Source organism: Stenella coeruleoalba, assembly GCF_951394435.1.
Source record: "Stenella coeruleoalba genome assembly, chromosome: 12".
Taxonomy (NCBI): Eukaryota; Metazoa; Chordata; class Mammalia; order Artiodactyla; family Delphinidae; genus Stenella; species Stenella coeruleoalba.
In genome coordinates, this window is record NC_137158.1 from 14,623,575 (window position 1) to 14,643,378 (window position 19,804).

Consider the following 19,804-nt stretch of genomic DNA (forward strand, 5'->3'; position numbering starts at 1 on the left):
TTACTCTCTCTCAACCGAATGCCTATTATTTAGATTGAGATTACACCTCCTCCTAGGATTGTTTTGAGGATGAAATGATATAATATATAGACACTAAGCACTGTGCATAATGCAACATAAAAGCTTAATAAGTTGCAGTGTATTTTTACCGATATTATTTTCTGCTACTCTGTTGCCATGTTATCCTGTAAGTTTTACTTTACTGGCAGCAGAGATAATAGGCATTCAAGTTGAAAAAAAAAATCTAAATCTAGTACTGGACTCTACCACTCACCGTGTAACCTTAACATTTTTGAGCCTTAATTGCCTCATTTTTCAAATTCTTTTGAAAATGGGGAATGCCATTATCAGTGTTGTCAGGATACTAAATGGAGTATCCCAGTTCTTTTGCCTAAATTCTTACGCAGAAGAAACTAGCATAGTTCTTGTTCTAATAGACATTTTTAGTTGGTTTAACTTAGCTTCCTTCATTAGTAGAGTTATACAAATAGATATCGTAGAAATAGAAGGCGTGATTCAGCATCCTAATGCTTATCCAAGGCAGTCCTTCCATATAACCAATCTCTACTACTTGTTTGGTTATTCAGTGATAATTGTGTACCTTTGATCTCAAACTGTTTTCTTCAGATTGTTTCCCAGAATTCAGTGTGAACTTGCTAGCACTCACATGTTTGCTGTTATTCTTTTGTGAAATGTGATAGGATGTATCTCTTACTAGCATGTACCTCTTTAAACACATGTCAGTGACTCAAGGATAGGAACCATTTGAATAAATGACGAAGCATAGAATTTCTACAACCCCCTCAGATCAGTTTGAGCGTATAAAATGCCATGTTATTATTATTATTTGCTTTTGACTTCCATTCAAATGTCACACAGTCCCCAGTGATAAGGAAATGAAATTTTGTTCAGTTAATCTGCTGCCTTTGAGAAGTTTCATAAATAAGCCATCTGCATATAGGCAGATGGCTGTTTTAAAGTTTATTGGATAGGGCCCCACACCTTTCCAGATTCTCAGTCACACTGGCTTGAACAAAATGACAAAGTCTAACAGAAGTCACTGCCTATCCCATGTCTGAGCCTACATGAGAAATCTTATAGGAAATATGAAGACCTTTATGAAGGTACCACTGTTCCCTTTTGGGACCTTTTGGGACCTTTTGGATTCTTCTGAATGTTAATTGTCTTTAGCACCAACCTGAGTAGGTACTTAGCATATTAAAAAAAGATATTTTTAATATCTCTAGCTACAATTCTTGTTTTCAGCATTTATAGGAATTTAAATAAACATAACTGTTCACATATCCCTATTAAATTTCACTTAATTAGGGCTAGTTATTGTAGCTGAGGGAGTTCATTTGAATCTTGATTTTGCTACCACAGCACTAGCTGTCTCTTCCAGTATTGCATAGTTTAAATTTTGATTTGCAAGATTTTGTTCAAATTATTCATTAAAAATGTGACCAAAGGACCAAATACTGTGGCATGATGTTAGAGGAGCCCCTGCAGTTACAATCCACACATGCAATTCATATGCAGTTCATTCAACCAGCCTGAAACTCATACGGCCCCTATTATAACCACAGGAAATCCTAAAGGCTGTTGAAATCAATACATTCTACGTCTGGGACTTCTTTTGATTGAGTATACCAACTCTATCATAACAGGACAGAAATTAAGATTAGTGTGCCTGGCATTTATTAACTGATGCACGTTTCTCCTGGACTCTGTATGCTTCTCTTAGTTGTCAAAAATGTTCTGCGTAGTAATGTCTAGAATTGTCCCAGTATCCACATACGTATTAGTCTATGAATCAAGACGTCCACTCTCATATTTTTTTTTAAATCCATGTGTCACTTGCCCATTTCTATTCCTTAGGGCCTTTTTTTCTGATTTCTCAACAGTTATCCTGAATATATCATCAGTCACATTTACAAGTACCTTGTGTACTTTAGGATAAAATTCTTTAAACTTTGAGCTCAGTTCAAGTAGTTCAGTTCTCGCAGTATGTCTTTTTTTCCATCACATCTGCAGCTTTACAAAGCACTTAGATCTGCTCTACCCAGTAATCACTGAATTTGAACTTCTAATTCTGCATTATATTATCTTCTATTTATACTGTTTTTTTTAATTATCTCCAGATTGAAGATCATCCCTTTGAATGGGAAAAATGGGTTTTTTTGGGTCATCTGTTAGCCCTGTACTACCATTTTTTCCCTTTTTCCTCCTTGCCCTAAACTTAATCAAACGTTTGCCTACCTTTTGATTGTTTTTAAAGCCTTGCTTTATTTTGAAGCTCCATGATACACGAAGTATTTGAGTGTCTTCACATAGTGGGACTTTGCCCCTTCTACCTATTTCCCCAGCAGTCAGTTGACCCATATCTGTGTGCTTAACTCTTCCTCAAGCCCTGGGCTCCCGGCTGTTCCATGGCGAGGATTCGAGGAGCCCTGGATCATTTCATCTCAAATCAGTAGTGCTTCTAGAACTGCAGACCTCCCATTGTAATCCCAGTAAGCATAGTTCGTGCTTTGCCCTTGTCTGGCAGGCACGGGAACTGAGTTCCTGTCTTATTTCTCTCTGCTTGGTTCCCTGCATTGTCAGCCTTCCCAATTTCTTACTTTATCCTCAACACTGAGATCCTGCAGTGTACAGGTGATCATGGATTTTCAAACACGACCTCTGCTCAGACCCTTCTCTCTTGTACTGAACTTGATTGCCAGGGTGCCTGTCACTTCTTGCTGTTCTTCTGACAAGGTCTGAACTTGTCTACTATTACTGTCTTTCTAAACACACTTCGTTGGAGTTATCCCTCCTGCCGACCAGTGTTATCCAACACTAGGTCTCTCCTCTGGAAACCTGCTAAGCTCTAGTTTGTAGATTTCTCCTTAGTGGCGCCTCTGAGGAGAAGATTTCCAGAATTCTGCCAACAGACCTATGCACGGTCTTTAGAGCAAAAGCCCTACTATAATGAAGGCCTACCTGTAACGTTGCCTTAAAGGACTGGGATTTACCTGCGTCAGGCATATGTGCATATCTCTAGTCAACAATAGTGCTTGATCTAGGCATTCTTGGCCATACCGTGTTCCTCCTGTCACCCTTTTTCCCTTTTTTTTTTTTTTTTTGCGGTACGTGGGCCTCTCACTGTTGTGGCCTCTCCCGTCGCGGAGCACAGGCTCCGGACGCGCAGGCTCAGCGGCCATGGCTCACGGGCCCAGCCGCTCCATGGCATGTGGGATCCTCCCGGACCGGGGCACAAACCCGTGTCCCCTGCATCAGCAGGCGGACTCTCAACCACTGCGCCACCAGGGAAGCCCCCTTCTTTTTTTTTTAACTGGGGTGTGCTCTTAGTCAGGAGATAGGCACCCTCTGAGAGTCTCTTATCACTGCAGTCACAAAGAGATGATGTTCCCTGAGAGCTAAAGCCAAAGGCACAGATCCTGTTATTTCTTTACCCAACCTGTTCCTTCTTTGGCACTTCAGTCCAGAACCCAGGCATTCCTGCACTTCTCCTCCTTGAGAGAAGAAATAGGGTAGAGGAGATGTAAGCGCTTCATAGAGCTGCAGGTGAGATGAAAAAAAAGACATCTCCATACTTCCATTTTGTTATCTTCTTTTCTTGGAGTTGAAAATAGCTGACATTTATTGGGCATTTCTATGTGCCAAGCACTGTTACAAGTACCTATGTATATTAACTCATCTATTTTTCAAAACAAGCCTATGAAATTTTAACTCTTCTTATCCCCCTTTTACAAGTGAGAAAACTGAGGTGAAGAGAAGTGTGGTAACTTCCCAATGGTCACATAGGGAGTGCTTTGCAGAGTCAAGTTTTGAACAGGCGTCTGGCTTCAGAGTCTGAACTCTTAGTGACCAGATTATCTCACCTCTCAGAGGTGGGGATAGTAGTAGTAATAGTTCTAAGTATCTTAGTAGTAGCTATAGCAGCAGCAGAGGGATAGGCAAGTTATACCCCAAGTTATGGGAGCCTCCTGAGAGGTTATGTGATGGACGTTTTAGAGAATATAGAGATGATTACAGAATCCATAGTATTGTATATCCCAAATATTCATGAAAATGCTACACAGCAGTACCACTTTGATGATATAATTCTGTTACAAATTTCATTTCCTATCTTTAATGGCTGAAGTTAATATTTTTGAAGCAAAAAGGGAACCAAAGGAGATTATGTAATTTTTTTTTTTGCTTCCCACCCACAATTCTTAGGTTTATTGATTTATCTTATATACTATAGGAAGAATGTATTGATAATTTGGTTGTTACTTGCACATGTTTAAGAAAAATATATATTAAGGGAAGTTATATATAAAATACATATTCAAAAAGTGATTTGATTCTAAAATGAAATTAAGATAATTCTGTTTATATTAGCATGAAAATAACAAAATACTTAGGAATAAATTATCAAGAGAAGTACAAGATATCCTTGCTAAAAACTACCAGACATTGTTGAAAGAAATCAAAGAGAAAAATATTTCATGTTCAGGGATTATATTATTAAGATGGTAATATTCCCCAAATTGATCTGGAGATTCCACACAATCCCTATTAAAATCCCAGCCACATTTTTTTGCAGAAATTGACAAGCTGACACTAAAGTTCACATGGAAATAAAAAGGACCCAGAGGGCTTCCCTGGTGGTGCAGTGGTTGAGAGTCCGCCTGCCGATGCAGGGGACACGGGTTCGTGCCCCGGTCCAGGAGGAGCCCACGTGCCACGGAGCGGCTGGGCCCGTGAGCCATGGCCGCTGAGCCTGCGCATCCGGAGCCTGTGCTCCGCAGCGGGAGAGGCCGCAACAGTGAGAGGCCCGCGTACCGCAAAAAAAAAAAAAAAGGACCCAGAATAACCAAAATAATCTTCAAAAAGGGGAACAAAGTTGGAGGATTCACATGTCCTAAATACAAATCTATAGCAAAGAGTAAGGGTTAAGGATACGTATATATATTAATGTAACAGAATTGAGGATCTGTCAGTAGCCCTTAAATTTGTAGACAGTTGATTTCAGCAAGGGTACTAAAGCAGTTCAGTGTGGTAAAAATAGTTTTTTCAATAAATGGTCCTGGAAGAACTGGATATCCACATGCAAATGGACCATATACCAAAACTAACTCAAAATGGATCATAGGTTAAAGAACTAAAACTGTGAATTCTGAGGAGCAAACATAGGAGTAATTATTTCTGACCTAGGGCTAGGCATTTGTTTCTTAGATGTGAAACACAGAGATGCCAAAAGAAAAAAAATAAATAAACTTTTGTGCTATTAGTGATAACAGGAAAATAGACATCCCACAGAATGGGAGAAAATTTTTGCAAGTCATATGTCTGATATGGGACCTATATCCAGACTCTATAAGGAACTCTTAAAACTCAATAATAAAAAAAGGTAAATAAACCAATAAAAATAGGCAAATGAGTTGAGTAGATATTTCTGCAAAGGAAATATATAGATGGCCAATAAACAACATGAAAAGATGCTCAGAAGCATTAGTCCTTAAGGGAAGTACAAACCAAAAGCACTATGAAATACTATTTCGCATCCAGTAGGATTGCTAAAATAAAAAAGATAGCAGGTGTTGATGAGGACGTAACAAAGATGTGGAGAAACTCATCATTCTACATTGCTGGTGGGAATACAAAATGGTGTAGTCACTTTGAAAAACAGTTTGGCATTTCCTCAAAAAGTTAAATATAGAGTTGTCATGTTACTGAGCAGTTCCACTCCTAGGTATGTGTTCAAGGGAGTTGAAACATGTATCTATCTAAAAACATGTACGTGAATGTTCATAGCAGCAATATTCCTAATAGCCAAAAAGTGGAAAGAACACAAATGTCCATCAGTTGATGGGTGGATAAACAAAAATGGTATATTCCTAAATACAATGGACTATTATTTGGCCATTAAAAAGAATGGCATACTGATACATGCTACAGAATTTATGAACTTCGAAAAAATATTCTAAACGGCACAAGCCAGACACGAACACCACGTGTAGTATCATTCTATTACATGAAATGTCCAGATAGGTAAATCTATAGAGACAGAGTAGAGACAGAATATAGATTAGTGGTTGCCAGGGGCTGTTGGGGGAGGGTGGCAAATGGAGAGCTGTTGTCCAAAAAAAAAAGATCAAATTGCAAAAGTCATTGTTGGCTGATGAGAGGTGGGCAGTATAATCTCTAAGACCTTCAAAGGCAGCTTAGCTTCTGCTTTCCAGATGAATGAAGGTAAGAAATAGTGAACGATCAGTTCCTTTGATTTAGGCTTTTCTTCCCGTGCTTCCCCCCTAAATTTGCCTCCAAGAGCATCTTCAGCTGTATTACACAAGTGTCGATATGTTGTATTTTCACGCAGTAGGATTCAGGTGGTCAGCAATTAGTGGAGTGAGTGTACACAGGGAGTGGGGGCTCAGAGGAAACCCTCCAGGTCACAGGAAAGCCACAGAGGAAGGGTCAGCTTGGCAGGAACCTTCTGGGCTGCAGACGAGCCACCCTGATGCCTGCAGCAGGCATCCAGGGCAGGAGGACTTCAGGCTGCTGGTTTCTGTGGAGAGAGGGTTATGGGAGGATTATCGCCAGGCTAGGGTGAGCTTGCAAGGTCTTCAGGGGACCTGATGTTCTGGATGGGCAGCTGGGGCTGAGCTCCACCAGATGTCCTCCCATCCACACCGCCGGCCCGCTGTGCAGCAGCCAGAAACAGCAGGAAACCTTCTTTCTCCTGCAGTTAATCCTTTCTCAGTATCCTCTGCTGAGAAACCTGCTGTGTTGCAGGTTTACCTGCTGTGTTGCAGGTAAAGGAGAGATATTTAAAAGAATGCTGTCTGTTGTCGCTGATCATATATTGAAGGGTGAATTTGGAGCTGAGAGGCGATAAACTGACGATTGGCTCATGCCCTTATTTCTTATGCTATAATTGTCACATATATTAATCCACATCCAAGACAATATTGTATATATTTTTACTTGTATTTTGAAGAAATTAAGGGGAAAATAAACTTTTACATTTACTCAAATAGTTACCATTTTTGATGCCCTTCGTTTCTTCATGAAGATTCAAATTTTCCACTAGTATCATTTCTACTAAGCATAAAAATAATTTATCTTAGCATTTCTTATACTGTGGCTCTGTTGGTTACCTATTTTCTTACTTTTACTTTTTATCTGAAAATATCTATTTTACCTTTATTCTTGAAGGATTTTTTGCTGGATATAGAATACTAGGTTGACATTTCTTTTTTTCCCAGCAATTTAAAGATAATAATCTAGTCTTTTCAAACCACCCTAGTTTCTGATGGGAAGTCCACAGTTATTTGTATTGTGTGCCCTGTAAGGTGTCATTTTTCTCTGATTGCTCTCAACTTTGTCTCTTTATCCACAGTTTTAAGGGTTTGGCTCTGATATGCCTAGGCTTTATTTTTTCTTTTTATATTTATTGCTTGGGTTCAATGAGATTCTTTAATGTATGTCTTTGGCCAAATTCAGGGAGTTTTCAGCCATTATTTGTTCAAACATTTTCTGCCTTTGCTGACCCATTTCTCCTTCTGGATCCCAATTACACTTGATAGACCTGTGTATATTGTCCCATGCGCCCCTGAGATTCTGTTCATTCCTCAGGCTGCATAAATTCTACTGACCTGTATTCAAGTACATAGACTCTTTCCTCAGTCATCTTCATTCTGCTCCTGAGCTCATCTGCCTTGAGTTTTTATTTCACATGTTCTTGAATCTCTGCTTGGTTCTTTTTACTCTTTTCTCTTTCTCTACTGAACTTGTTTCTTTGGGATCAGTGCTCACATTAAGCACAGTTCTGAAATTTGTCTTAAAATCTCTTCTTGTAAACCACACCACAGAATCAGGGTTGCTGCTGCTTCTGCCATGATCGAGGCAGCACAGAGATAGAAGTTTCCAAAGCTGCCAGGCCCAGATCGATAGCACTTCTGTCATCATCAGGAATCTCCTGAATCAGGAACACTTCTGCCATCTGTTCCAGAATCCTGCTGCATCTTCTCAGAACCATATCATCATTCAAAAGGGATGCCCTGGGGCTTCCCTGCTGGCGCAGTGGATGAGAGTCTGCCTGCTAATGCAGGGGACACGGGTTCGAGCCCTGGTTTGGGAGGATCCCACATGCCGCGGAGCAACTAGGCCCGTGAGCCACAACTACTGAGCCTGCGTGTCTGGAGCCTGTGCTCCACAAGAGAGGCCGCGATAGTGAGAGGCCCGCTCCCTGCGATGAAGAGTGGCCCCCGCTTGCCACAACTAGAGAAAGCCCTCGCACAGAAACGAAGACCCAACACAGCAAAAAATAAACTAATTAATTAATAAACTCCAAGCCCCAACATCTTCTTTTAAAAAAAAAAAAAAGGGGGATGCCCTGCAACCTGCCTTTCACCTCAGGTAATTCTGACTATGTCTTACATAAGATCGACTTACTATAAACATTTACATTATATCCAGAACCCTCCCTAAAAGAGAGTTTTAGCCTCTTTAGCACTGGAAGCATGCTTGAAGAATATTTGAGTGGTGATCCCAGTCTACCTGCTGTGGACTGCTCCTCTAATTATTCAGTGTTCATATACTCCCTTTTTCCCATATTCAAACTTCCACCAAATCTCAGTAGCAACAGCAACGTGCTGTGAAAACATAATGCACCAGTGCTCTATAGAAACAAAAATCTATAGACCTCTTATCAAAAGGAAGTATTCAATCTCAGTCTTTTTGTGTGATATAGTGTGATGTGATGATCATCCCTATGCTAGTTCAGTCACAATTCTAGTTTGATACTTTGTAATTCATGGACTAAATTATAAAATACACACACACATACCCACAAAGAAGGAATAAAGTAACCCATCATGGCCTTCGGTTCTGTAACTGGTTATAATTCCATAATTTGTATTGATTTTCTTCCTCCACTGCCAATTACATTCTCCCTTTGCCCTCAGCCAGAACCTCACTTAGTTGGCTTACCCAGAGTTTCATCCCTGAAGGATCTGACCTTTTGGTCATCTTGCCTCATGAGGTTGCTGTAGTATCCTATTTATTTCTGCCACTTGGACGTGTCAGAAATAGAGGGCAATCCCTGGCTTCCAGATGTAATCTTCCCTGCTGACATGGCATTGTAAATGCCTGTTTTCCTCCACCATAGAGGTCAGTTGCACCAGCCAACACAGGAACTTCTTTTTGCCATTGGTACAGTGGCATAAAGAAATCCGTGTAGCCAGGGGGAAATCTCAGCTTCCAGTTCACAAAGCCATTGTTCGGTCCTTTGGTCGGAACCATTTTCACTTGGTTATGTAGACCTCTAAGACAAAATCCAATGCCACAAGGATGGGAATAACACTTTGCCAATAAATCATTAGATGTAATATTGAGAGTTCCCAGTCTGACTTTCATACCTTGGCTCCTGAACCTGTATATTCTGGATGTGGGAGAAAGAGCACCGGATATCGGTCACTGGTTTAGAACATAAGTTTCCTATCACTCAACCTTATAAGAAGTGTATTCTAGTTGGAACTAACTGTTCAAGGAAAATTTACTTCTGTTTTCAGTTCCCGCTTGATCCCAATTTTGTATCTAGTGCAACTACTTGATGTTGGAGTACTGCTGTGTATACCTAACCTTAGGTAACACCCAGTTCAGATGAGCAGCTCTGGGCGTATAGTCACTTGGTGTCCCACTATCAGGCACTCATTCAGTCATTACTGGGGCCAAATAGCATAAGCAAGGAGTTTTTCTTTTTTCTATAAAGGGTAATATTTACTTGTCAAGAAAGTTATGACATTCTTCCCAAACCCAAGTGCCCCCCCCCTTGTGATTGTCTCTTTAGGGTCAGCTACAGGTATACTCATTAGCTCCAGGAATATTGGCTCTTCCTGGTCATAAGGTCCATGTGGCAGAGCCTGTTGTTCCCCAGCGTAGACCAGCTAGAGATCTTACTATGCTCCTCTGGGCCCTTCTCAAAGTTCACAGCCTTGTGGTCGCTCAATATATGCATCTGAGTAGAAAACCAAAGAAATATATGTTGCCTCAAATATCCAGAGACCCATCAGGCATTGTATCTGTTTATTAGTGATAGTAAGTACATCTAAAGCAACATGTTTTTCACTTTAGGGGTGTATTCCAACATGCCTAAGACCCAGAAACTGCCCAAGTGTGTCAGGCACCTGAGTTCTGGAGTTCCCTCTCTGGAATGCATGTGATTTACCAGGGCCCTCAAAACCCCTGCCATATCAGCATGATGTCATCAGTACAGTGCACTGGCACGATATCCTGTGGAACGTTTCAATGTTCAGAATCCTATGAACTATTAAATAATGGCCTGAAGCCAGCAAGTTAACATAGCCTTAATAGGACAGGAAAAGTGCCCTGCTGTCTCCTAGGTGAATGCAAACCCCCAGATCAAGAGCTGTCTAATATGCATCAGAGGCAGGGAGCTACATCTGGAACAGTGTAATTACAAACACCACCCGATGAATTTTGTGATAATTCACTGTTATTCTCCAAGATCCTTCAGTGTCCTGAACAGGTCAGATAGGCAAATTTATTGGGCATGTGGTAGGAATTTCCACCCCTGAATATTTCAAGACTTCAGCGTGGCACTGAGCTCTGTGAATCTTCCAGGTGGATATATAGATCCAAGCACATTTGGGAAGACTGAGTTTACAGCAATGACTCCCTAAACCAGTGGGTCACCAAGATAGCATCGCGCTGCTTCTACTAGGATTAAGAACCTGGAAACGCAAGAAGCCTCTGAACCAGCTGCAGGATAAGCCAGAACTGTGCCGCCTCTACTACAGTCCACGCCAGCAAAACGCATGCCCTGAGCCCGCTTCTCTTCTTCCGTAATGCACTGCTAAATCCGGTTCTCAAATGAATGCTCTGATTGGCAGAACTCAAACCTCATCCGAAATCCTAACTGCAGAGGAATCTGGGGAAATTTATTTCTAGCTCCTCTGTCCCTGAAATGCAGAAAGATATGCTAGAGTAGAAAATGATGGCGTGGGTGTTGGCAGGTCCTTCCGTGGTTTCCGCTGCAGTTGCCGCATGCATAATGTGAGCCCAGGCCTCCATGTCAGCCTCTCTCAAAGTTCCACTGCATTTACAAAAGGGCAAGTGACAATTAAAATGTAAGGAAGAAGAGAGGCCATTTTATAATAATATTCACAGAATTTTAAATCACCTTAATGGCTCTATACTTAGTCTGCTCTCGTTTGAACCTCAGTCATATGGGGGAGACAGTCACAGTTCATAGCTGTATTGTGGAAAATCTCTTTGTGGTGAAATTTCCTTCTCAGCAATGTCCTCTAAAAGGACCGTATTAACTCTAGACAAATGGATTTTATTTCTAGTATTTAACTTCTTAAGGGTCAATGAATTACACGTATAACCTTCAATGCTTTTACATTATTATCCTACATTATAACATTTAACACTTATTGGGCACTTGCTAGGGGCTTGACACTATGTTAATCAGTTTTGCTGTCTAACTTAATATGCACGACTCTATGTAGTGGGTGCTGTCCCAGACACTGTTTTGCAGATGTGTAAGCTGAGACATAAAAGGTTAAGTAAGTTGTTAGTACAAGTTAGTAAGCATGGAGTTGGGATTTGACTCAGGCGGTGTTGGACTCCAGAGTCTAGCCTACCCTGTCACATTTTCATTTCATCCCCATTCTGTAAAGTCCCTTTCAGTTTATGGTGAAATTTTTCTTCTCTTTATCTCCTAAAGATTAAATATTGAGGAAAAAAGATAAATAAACAATTAAAGCATCAGTGAAATACTCAACCGAAGTTTTTTAGGACTTAGGTAAAAGTACTGTTTTTTCAGGTACAAATTAAAATGTTGTAAAACATGTGACATCTAATAAGTCATACTGGAGAGTTACAAAAGATGGGAGTCTTCGCTAATTACATTGTTAGGAAATAACAATGATAAATAACTATGATTTTCTATGAGAATAAATTGATGTGGGTTTAGTTTTAAATTTGATAACTTGATTTCAAAAATTATTATTAACAGCTAGTTATACGTGCCCAGATTTATAATAGAAATTTCTTTTGAAGTCTATAATCCATTCACTTTCTTAGTGTCACTGATTAACTTTTAAAGTTAAAGTATATTATTAAAATGTCAGTTTGAGAAATATCTATGTTAAGTATACATCGTAAAGGACACAGATGGCATTTCCTAGTTTCATATGGCATTAGTTATTTCAGCATTGTCATTTAAACATTTTACATATAAAAGCAGTGTCTCCTCAATCTGATTTTAAGCCCGTAGAGAACAATGGCAAGGCAGATGCTGTTTCTGTGTTTTGAGATACTCCATGAAGCCTCCTTTGTCCCAGATATATTAAAGGAAAGATTTAATGAAATTCCAGTTATGAGTTATATGCAACTTAATGTGAATTATAATCAAATGGCCTTTCTCCTACTAACTATAGGGGATATAGTTTATTGTCTCCCACAATCCTTTGAAATTTATTTAATGACGAGATCTTTTGCTGCCTCTAGATAAAAATTCAGAGTCCCACATTTCTTTCTCCTCACTCTAAAACATTGTGACTTTAGACTATTTTTTTTTTTTTTTTTTTTTTTTTGCGATACGCGGGCCTCTCACTGTTGTGGCCTCTCCCGTTGCGGAGCACAGGTTCCGGACGCGCAGGCTCAGCGGCCATGGCTCACGGGCCCAGCCGCTCCGCGGCATGTGGGATCCTCCCGGACCGGGACACAAACCCGTGTCGCCTGCATCGGCAGGCGGACTCTCAACCACTGCGCCACCAGGGAAGCCCTGTTTTATCATCTTGATTCATTCTGTATGTACTCTATCTAAATGATATGATCTTTTGGTTCTTCAGCTAAAACTTCCATTTTAGCACCTTGTCACACATTTCAAAATATTAACTGCTATAAAGTTTCATTACTTCTATTATGATAATCTGTTTCACAGTTTTGCTTGAGACTGACCCAGAATTATGTTGACACTTTTTGTACTCCCTGCAGCATGGAGCTCAATAGTAAATTTTAGAAAGTGCCCATTAAATATATTTTGAGCTAACTTGATAGAAAATAGAAATCTATTCATTTTGATCTTTAGTTTCAGGTGCAGCATTATGTCTCTCAGAGTCTGGTAACCCTGGGAAGTTGCAGCTTGTTGAGAAGATCTATAATATCTCTGCTTCTGTCAGAAGTAAACAGCTTCGCTGATGATCTGGGCACCATCAATCAGGTACATATAACTTGATACTGTAACTTTCATTTATAGTTAATGCAGCTGTAGACTTTTCTTTCCCTTTCTCCTCCCCTCTCTTTTTGCCAGGCTGATATTTTAGTCGTTACCTTATTTCTAACATACATGAATAGTGTTGCTGCCTGCTGAAATTACAGAAAGATACTTTCAGAAAATAGTTTTCAAAATAATGCCATTTTATCATCCTTACTGGTATATATGTGCCAAAGGTGTCACTAGTGATGGCAAAGGAATGGCCTTAAACCTCTCCAAGAAGGCAGTGTGTTCCTAAAGCAAAGCAGTGAGAGGAAAGTGAACAGGAGAGGATGATAAATGGAGAACAGCCTCTGACCAGTGGTTCTTATTCCTAATTGCTCATGACACTCATGTGGCTAATTTTAAATACTCTGTTGCCAAGCTATATGCCAATCCAATTAAATGGAGGTCTCTGGGGTTAAGACGCAGGTATTGGTATTGTTAAAGTTCTCCAGATGATTCCAGTGTGCAACCAAGGTTGAAAACAATGCTCTTTTATCTGTGCAAACTCTTATGTCACTGCTGACAAATGTGTCTAAGAAACAGAAGTCATTCCCATGTTCTAATGTTGACAGTGGCATATTATGTGTTCACTTTCTCAGCTCACTTAATATTATTCTTTCTGTGGTTAGAATTAAACACAAATAAAGGAAATCAGAGACAGAAATGTTTTGGTAAAGAGAAAAAATAATAACCAAGTTCTTACGTCTAAGTTCTCTATATTTAATAACATATTCCAAAATATTATATAATCTACTTGAATTCAATCAATGTCATGGTAAATCATCTAGTCAGCAGTTTTTCAAGTGACTGTTAAATGGTGAACACTTGTAAGAGCTCTGTAGATGTATTTTTAAAAAGTAATTGTTACTGATCTCAAGGAGCTAAAAATCCATCTGAGAAAGAAATAAGGCACATTTACTAGTGGGAAAAAAACAGTGAAGTATTAAAATGCATGGTGCCGTTTGTAGGAGCTCCAAGATCAAGGAAGTGATCAAGGTAGGTTGCAAGTCCCTGAAAAGATTTCATGAAAAAGGAACAGCTTGAAAAATGGATTTGAATTGAAAAGGAGAGAATAAATAATGTTGAGGCGCTGGGTGTTAGTTTTAAAAAGTGTGCTCAGAATTCTGAGGAAACAAGGTAAGGTCATGGCATTAAAAATAGGAAGCAATATGGGAAATTAGTTTGATGGAATCAGATTTGTGTGGAAAATAACAAAACACAGAAAAGAAAATTTTATTTACATATTCTCACTTAATTTTTACCAAAATACATGAAGTAGTTATATTATTTACCTAGTTTATAGATAAAGAAGTCAAGCCTTAGAACAGTCAAGCACCTTGACCAAGCTTGCAGAAAGAACATATGCTAAGAGCCATAATTCAGACCCAGGCATTCTGATTGTTAAGCCACTTTAGAATAAGAGTAACAATAACACAACAACAAGAACTAGTTTTTGGCGGGTAATATGTGTTATGCTTTACCCGAATTGTCCCATTCAATCCTTTTAGTAACCCTTCAAGATATTAGTATCCTTGTTTAAAGACAAGGAAACTGTTCATCAGCATTCTTAACAATGGATAACAGGATTCACTCCAGCCAATTTAAGCAGAAAAGGATACATGAATAGCTATGGAATAGTTGAAGAAGAGACTAGGCCGTACTTTCATGAATGACCTCCGCAACTACCCAGCTGAATAGGAATAGGCTCCAAAGGAATTGCTGCCTTTGCTGTCATGACCAGGAAGCTGCCTGCTGACTCAAGGAGCTACTACTACAGACACAGGGTCCATAAAACAGTCCTGCTACAAGGTACGACAGCCAGATATATGCCCTGTGTTGTCCTGTCTCACTGTGTGATTCAGTTTCAACTAATTCAGTTTTTGTCAGTGCGTTTATTTCTAAGCCAACAACATATTCAGAACCCTAGCATCAAGGAAGTACAGAAAATGTAGTTTTATGCTTTTTCAGCTTCTTTACTCTAAAAGGATGATAGAATGACTAATGATGTGGTCAGTCCAAGGTGTCTATCACATGTAAGGCTCAGAAATTCAGTAACATGGTGGTAAGAGATGGCGTCAGAATAGGAGGGAATACAGGGCAAAGGGCTACCAAACGTAAGGTAGATAGCTAGTGGGAAGCAGCCGCATAGCACAGGGAGATCAGCTCGGTGCTTTGTGACCGCCTGGAGGGGTGGGATAGGGAGGGTGGGAGGGAGGGAGACGCAAGCGGGAAGAGATATGGGAACATATGTATATATATAACTGATTCATTTTGTTGTGAAGCTGAAACTAACATACCATTGTAAAGCAATTATACTCCAATAAAGATGTTTAAAAAAAAAAAAAAACCTAAGAGATAGGAAAAATATCACTAAGAAGAATTAGGTAAATGGGAAGCAATGCTTCTTTGTGAGCAGAAAAAATTGAGTTTTTATATATTGAATATGAGGAAACATTGAAGTAATCTAAATATAGGCAGATGGAAATATGAAATTAAAACTTGAGGGAAAGGAGGGGACATACATACACATTAGGGGAATATCACTATATGGCAATCATGAAATCATAGTCAGAAAGAGAACAGGGACTCAGGGAAAAGTACTGTGGAATGGGAGAGGCAGATATACAAACAAGGAAAGAAGACAAGCTTTATTTTAATATTAGATGTTAGCTGACTATTATAAATGTCAGGCTTAAATGATTTAATTTTTCATCAGATATAAACAGTAATATATATTATATGTAATATGGATTATGCAAAAAAATCTATAAATATTAAAGTCATACTACATATTTTTTGACTTTCCAGTTTTCTTTATGTCTCTTAGACATAGTCTTATTGTTGGACATACAGGTCATTGCTGTATACATTTTGACCTCTGATATAAAACTTAACATTAACTATTTTCCAAAACTGATTCATGGAGATACATTTCAGAAGTTGAATTGATTGCATTAACTGAATTCAACTCTTATTGATTTTTTGGAAAAAGCATAATAAAATGTCTAATTATTTTTAAAAGATAAAATTTCTTGGAACTTGTTAAAAAGTATTTAAAAAGTCATAAAGTTCATTGTTAACAGAGTAGCCTTCCCAATGTAAACAGCTAAAACTCTGGAAAAATATATGACTTAGTGAATTTCAGACAATAGGCAGTACAAAATTGCAATTCCTGAAATAAGGCAAGCGAACTATGTGAGCCCCGTGATTGCCTTGACTTTGGGCCTGGAGGCCCTTTCTGGACTGTGGCACAGTGAAGCCTAGCCAAGTCCCAGCAGTCTCACTGAACTGATGGGGCAGAGACTGGAGTTCCAGAGAACTGATGCAGAGAATTTCTGGGTCGGAGTCATGGAGAGAAGAAAACCCTGAAAAGAAGAACTCAGGAAATTTGAACAGAGGTTTTCTGGATCATTTGTTGAATACTAAGCTGCACATGTGTAGGAGGACACTTCACAAGGCCAAGCAAAGAAAAACTACTCAGGAAAGAAATATTACAAAGAAATTGTGAGCTGCATAATGGCCAGACCTCACACAGTGCTTGGGACCATCCAAATTCTATCCAGATACAATGGCAAGACCTTACTCAATAAGGCATTCAGTAGAGACCTTAAAATGTTACAACTTAGCAGTACAGTACTTTACAGTCCTAGGAAAAGGCTATGCTGGAGGGATTCTAACAGAGCTTGGAAACACACCTTGAAGATTTCTTGCTGGTTCACAGCTAGATTAGCTGCCTGCTGGAACAACGTAATACAGAAGCTCAACAGTATGATATCATTAATGTCTACGTCCATTCAGACATCATGCATGTGAAAAAGAAAGAATGTGGAACTCATAGCCATGAGAAAAAGCATTAGTTAATAGAAATAGAACCAGAAATGACAGAATAATGGAATCAGCATATAAGGACAAAGACAGTTATTTATATATATATACATACATACACACACACACACATATATATGTGTGTTAAAAGAAAAATGAAAAAAAAAACCCACAGAATGGGAGAAACTGTTTGCAAATGATGTGACTGATAAGGGGTTAATATCCAACGTATATAAATAGCTCATAAAAGTCAACATCAAAAAAACCAAACAACTGGAATAAAAATATGGGCAGAAGAACTGAATAGACATTTTTCCAAAGAGGAAATGCAGATGGTCAACATAGCTAATCATCAGGGAAATTCAAATCAAACCCACAATTAGATATTGTCTCACACCTGTCAGACAGGCTATCATCAAAAAGACAACAAGTAACTAATGTTGGTGAGGATGTGGAGGAAAGAGAACCCTCGTGCACGGTTGGTGGGAATGTAAATTGGTGCAGCCACTATAGAAAACAGTATGGAGGTTTCTTAAAAAACTAAAAATAAAACTACCATATAACCCCCCTGGGTATATATCTGAAAAACAATAATTAGAAAAGATACATGCACCCCAATGCTCATAACAGTATTATTTATAATTGCTGAGTTATGGAAGCAACCTAAGTGTTCAGCAAGAGATGAATGGATAAAGATGTGATCTCATACACACACACAGACACACACACACACACAGACACACACTAGAATACCATTCAGCAATAAAAAAAGAATAAAATTTTACCGTTTGCAGCAACATGAATGGACTTGGAGAGGATTATGTTAAGTGAAATAAGACAGAGAAAGACAGATATGATATCACTTAATTTAAAAAATACAACAGGGAGGGACCTTCAAGATGGTGGAGGAGTAAGACGTGGAGATCACCTTCCTCCCCACAAATACATCAGAAATACATCTACATGAGGAACAACTCCTACAGAACACCTACTGAATGCTGGCAGAAGACCTCAGACTTCCCAAAAGGGAAGAAAATCCAGACGTACCTGGATAGGGAAAAAGAAAAAACAGAGACAAAAGAATAGGGACGGGACCTGCACCTCTGGGAGGGAGCTGTGAAGGAGGAAAGGTTTCCACACACTAGGAAGCCCCTTCACTGGCAGAGACGGGGTGGGCAGGGGGAAAGTTTGGAGCCACGGAGGGCAGCGCAGCAACAGGGGTGCAGAGGGCAAAGCAGAGAGATTTCCGCACAGAGGATCCATGCTGACCAGCACTCACCAGCCTGAGAGGCTTGTCTGCTCACCCACCGGGGCAGGCGGGGGCTGGGAGCTGAGGCTCGGGCCTCGGAGATGAGACCCCCGGGAGAGGACTAGGGTTGGCGGCGTGAACACTGCCTAGCCAGGAGGGAGTCCAGGAAAAAGTCTGGAACTGCCTAAGAGGCAAGAGACCATTGTTTCAGGGTGCACGAGGAGAAGGGATTCCTTCCCTGTCTGCCCACAGAAGGCAGAGCACCGCCTAAATGAGCTCCAGAGACGGTCGCAAGCTGCGGCCATCAGCTCGAAACCCAGAGACAGGCATGAAATGCTAACGCTGCTACTGCCGCCACCAAGAAGCCTGTGTGCGAGCACAGGTCACTATCCACACCTCCCCTCCCGGGGAGGCTGTGCAGCCCGCCACTGCCAGGGTCCCGTGATCCAGGGACAACTTCTCCGGGAGAACACACAGTGTGCCTCAGGCTGTTGAAATTCACTCTGGCCTCTGCCGCCACAGGCTTGCCCTGCATTCCGTACCCCTCCCTGCCCCTGGCCTGAGTGAGTCAGAGCCCCCTAATCAGCTGCTGCTTTAACCCCATCCTGTCTGGGTGGGAACGGAAGCCTGAGGGCAACCTACATGCAGAGGCAGGGCCAAAACGGAAGCTGAACCCCAGGAGCTGTGCAAACAAAGAAGAGAAAGGGAAATCTCTCCCAGCAGCCTCAGGAGCAGCGGATTAAATCCCCAGTCAACTTTGAAGTACGCTGCTTATGTGGAATACCTGAATAGACAACGGATCAACCTAAAATGGAGGCAGTAGACTTTGGGAGCAACTGTAGACTTGAGGTTTGCTGTCAGCAACTGACGTGTTTCTGATTTTTATGTTTATCTTAATATAGTTTTTAGCACTTGTTATCATTGGTGGATTTGTTTATTGGTTTGGTTGCTCTCTTCTTTTTTTTAAAATTCTTTTTTATTTTTTTCTTTTAATAATTTTAAAATTTTATTTTATCTTTTTAATTTTTTTAAATTATTCTTATTTTTTCTTTCATTTTTTTCTCCCTATTCTTCTGAGCTGTGTGGCTGACAGGGTCTTGTTGCTCCACCCTGGTGTCAGGCCTGAGCCTCTGACGTGAGAAAACCAAGTTCTGGACATTGGACCACCAGAGACCTCACAGCCCCACATAATATAAATTGGTGAGAGCTCTCCCAGAGACCTCTGTCTCAATGCTAAGACCCAGCTCCACCCAACAGCCAGCAAGTTCCAGTGCTGGACGCCCCATGCCAAACAATGAGCAAGACAGGAACACAACCCCATCCATTAGCAGAGAGGCTGCCTAAAATCATAATAAGTTCACAGACACCACAAAACACACCACCAGACCCAGCTCTGCCCACCAGAAAGACAAGGTCCAGCCCCACCCACTGGAACAGAGACACCA

General features: G+C 40.2%; 1 protein-coding gene across 2 annotated transcripts in view; it reads left to right on the forward strand.

The window, feature by feature from the left end:
* MEI4 (meiotic double-stranded break formation protein 4) overlaps nucleotides 1-19,804 on the forward strand; it is a 215,181-nt gene that overhangs the window by 114,394 nt on the left and 80,983 nt on the right. For both annotated transcript variants that reach the window (XM_079939103.1, XM_079939102.1), the window contains exon 3: nucleotides 13,115-13,246. In XM_079939103.1, the coding sequence (XP_079795229.1) occupies nucleotides 13,115-13,246 (132 nt within the window). The remainder of the gene's footprint in view (nucleotides 1-13,114; nucleotides 13,247-19,804) is intronic.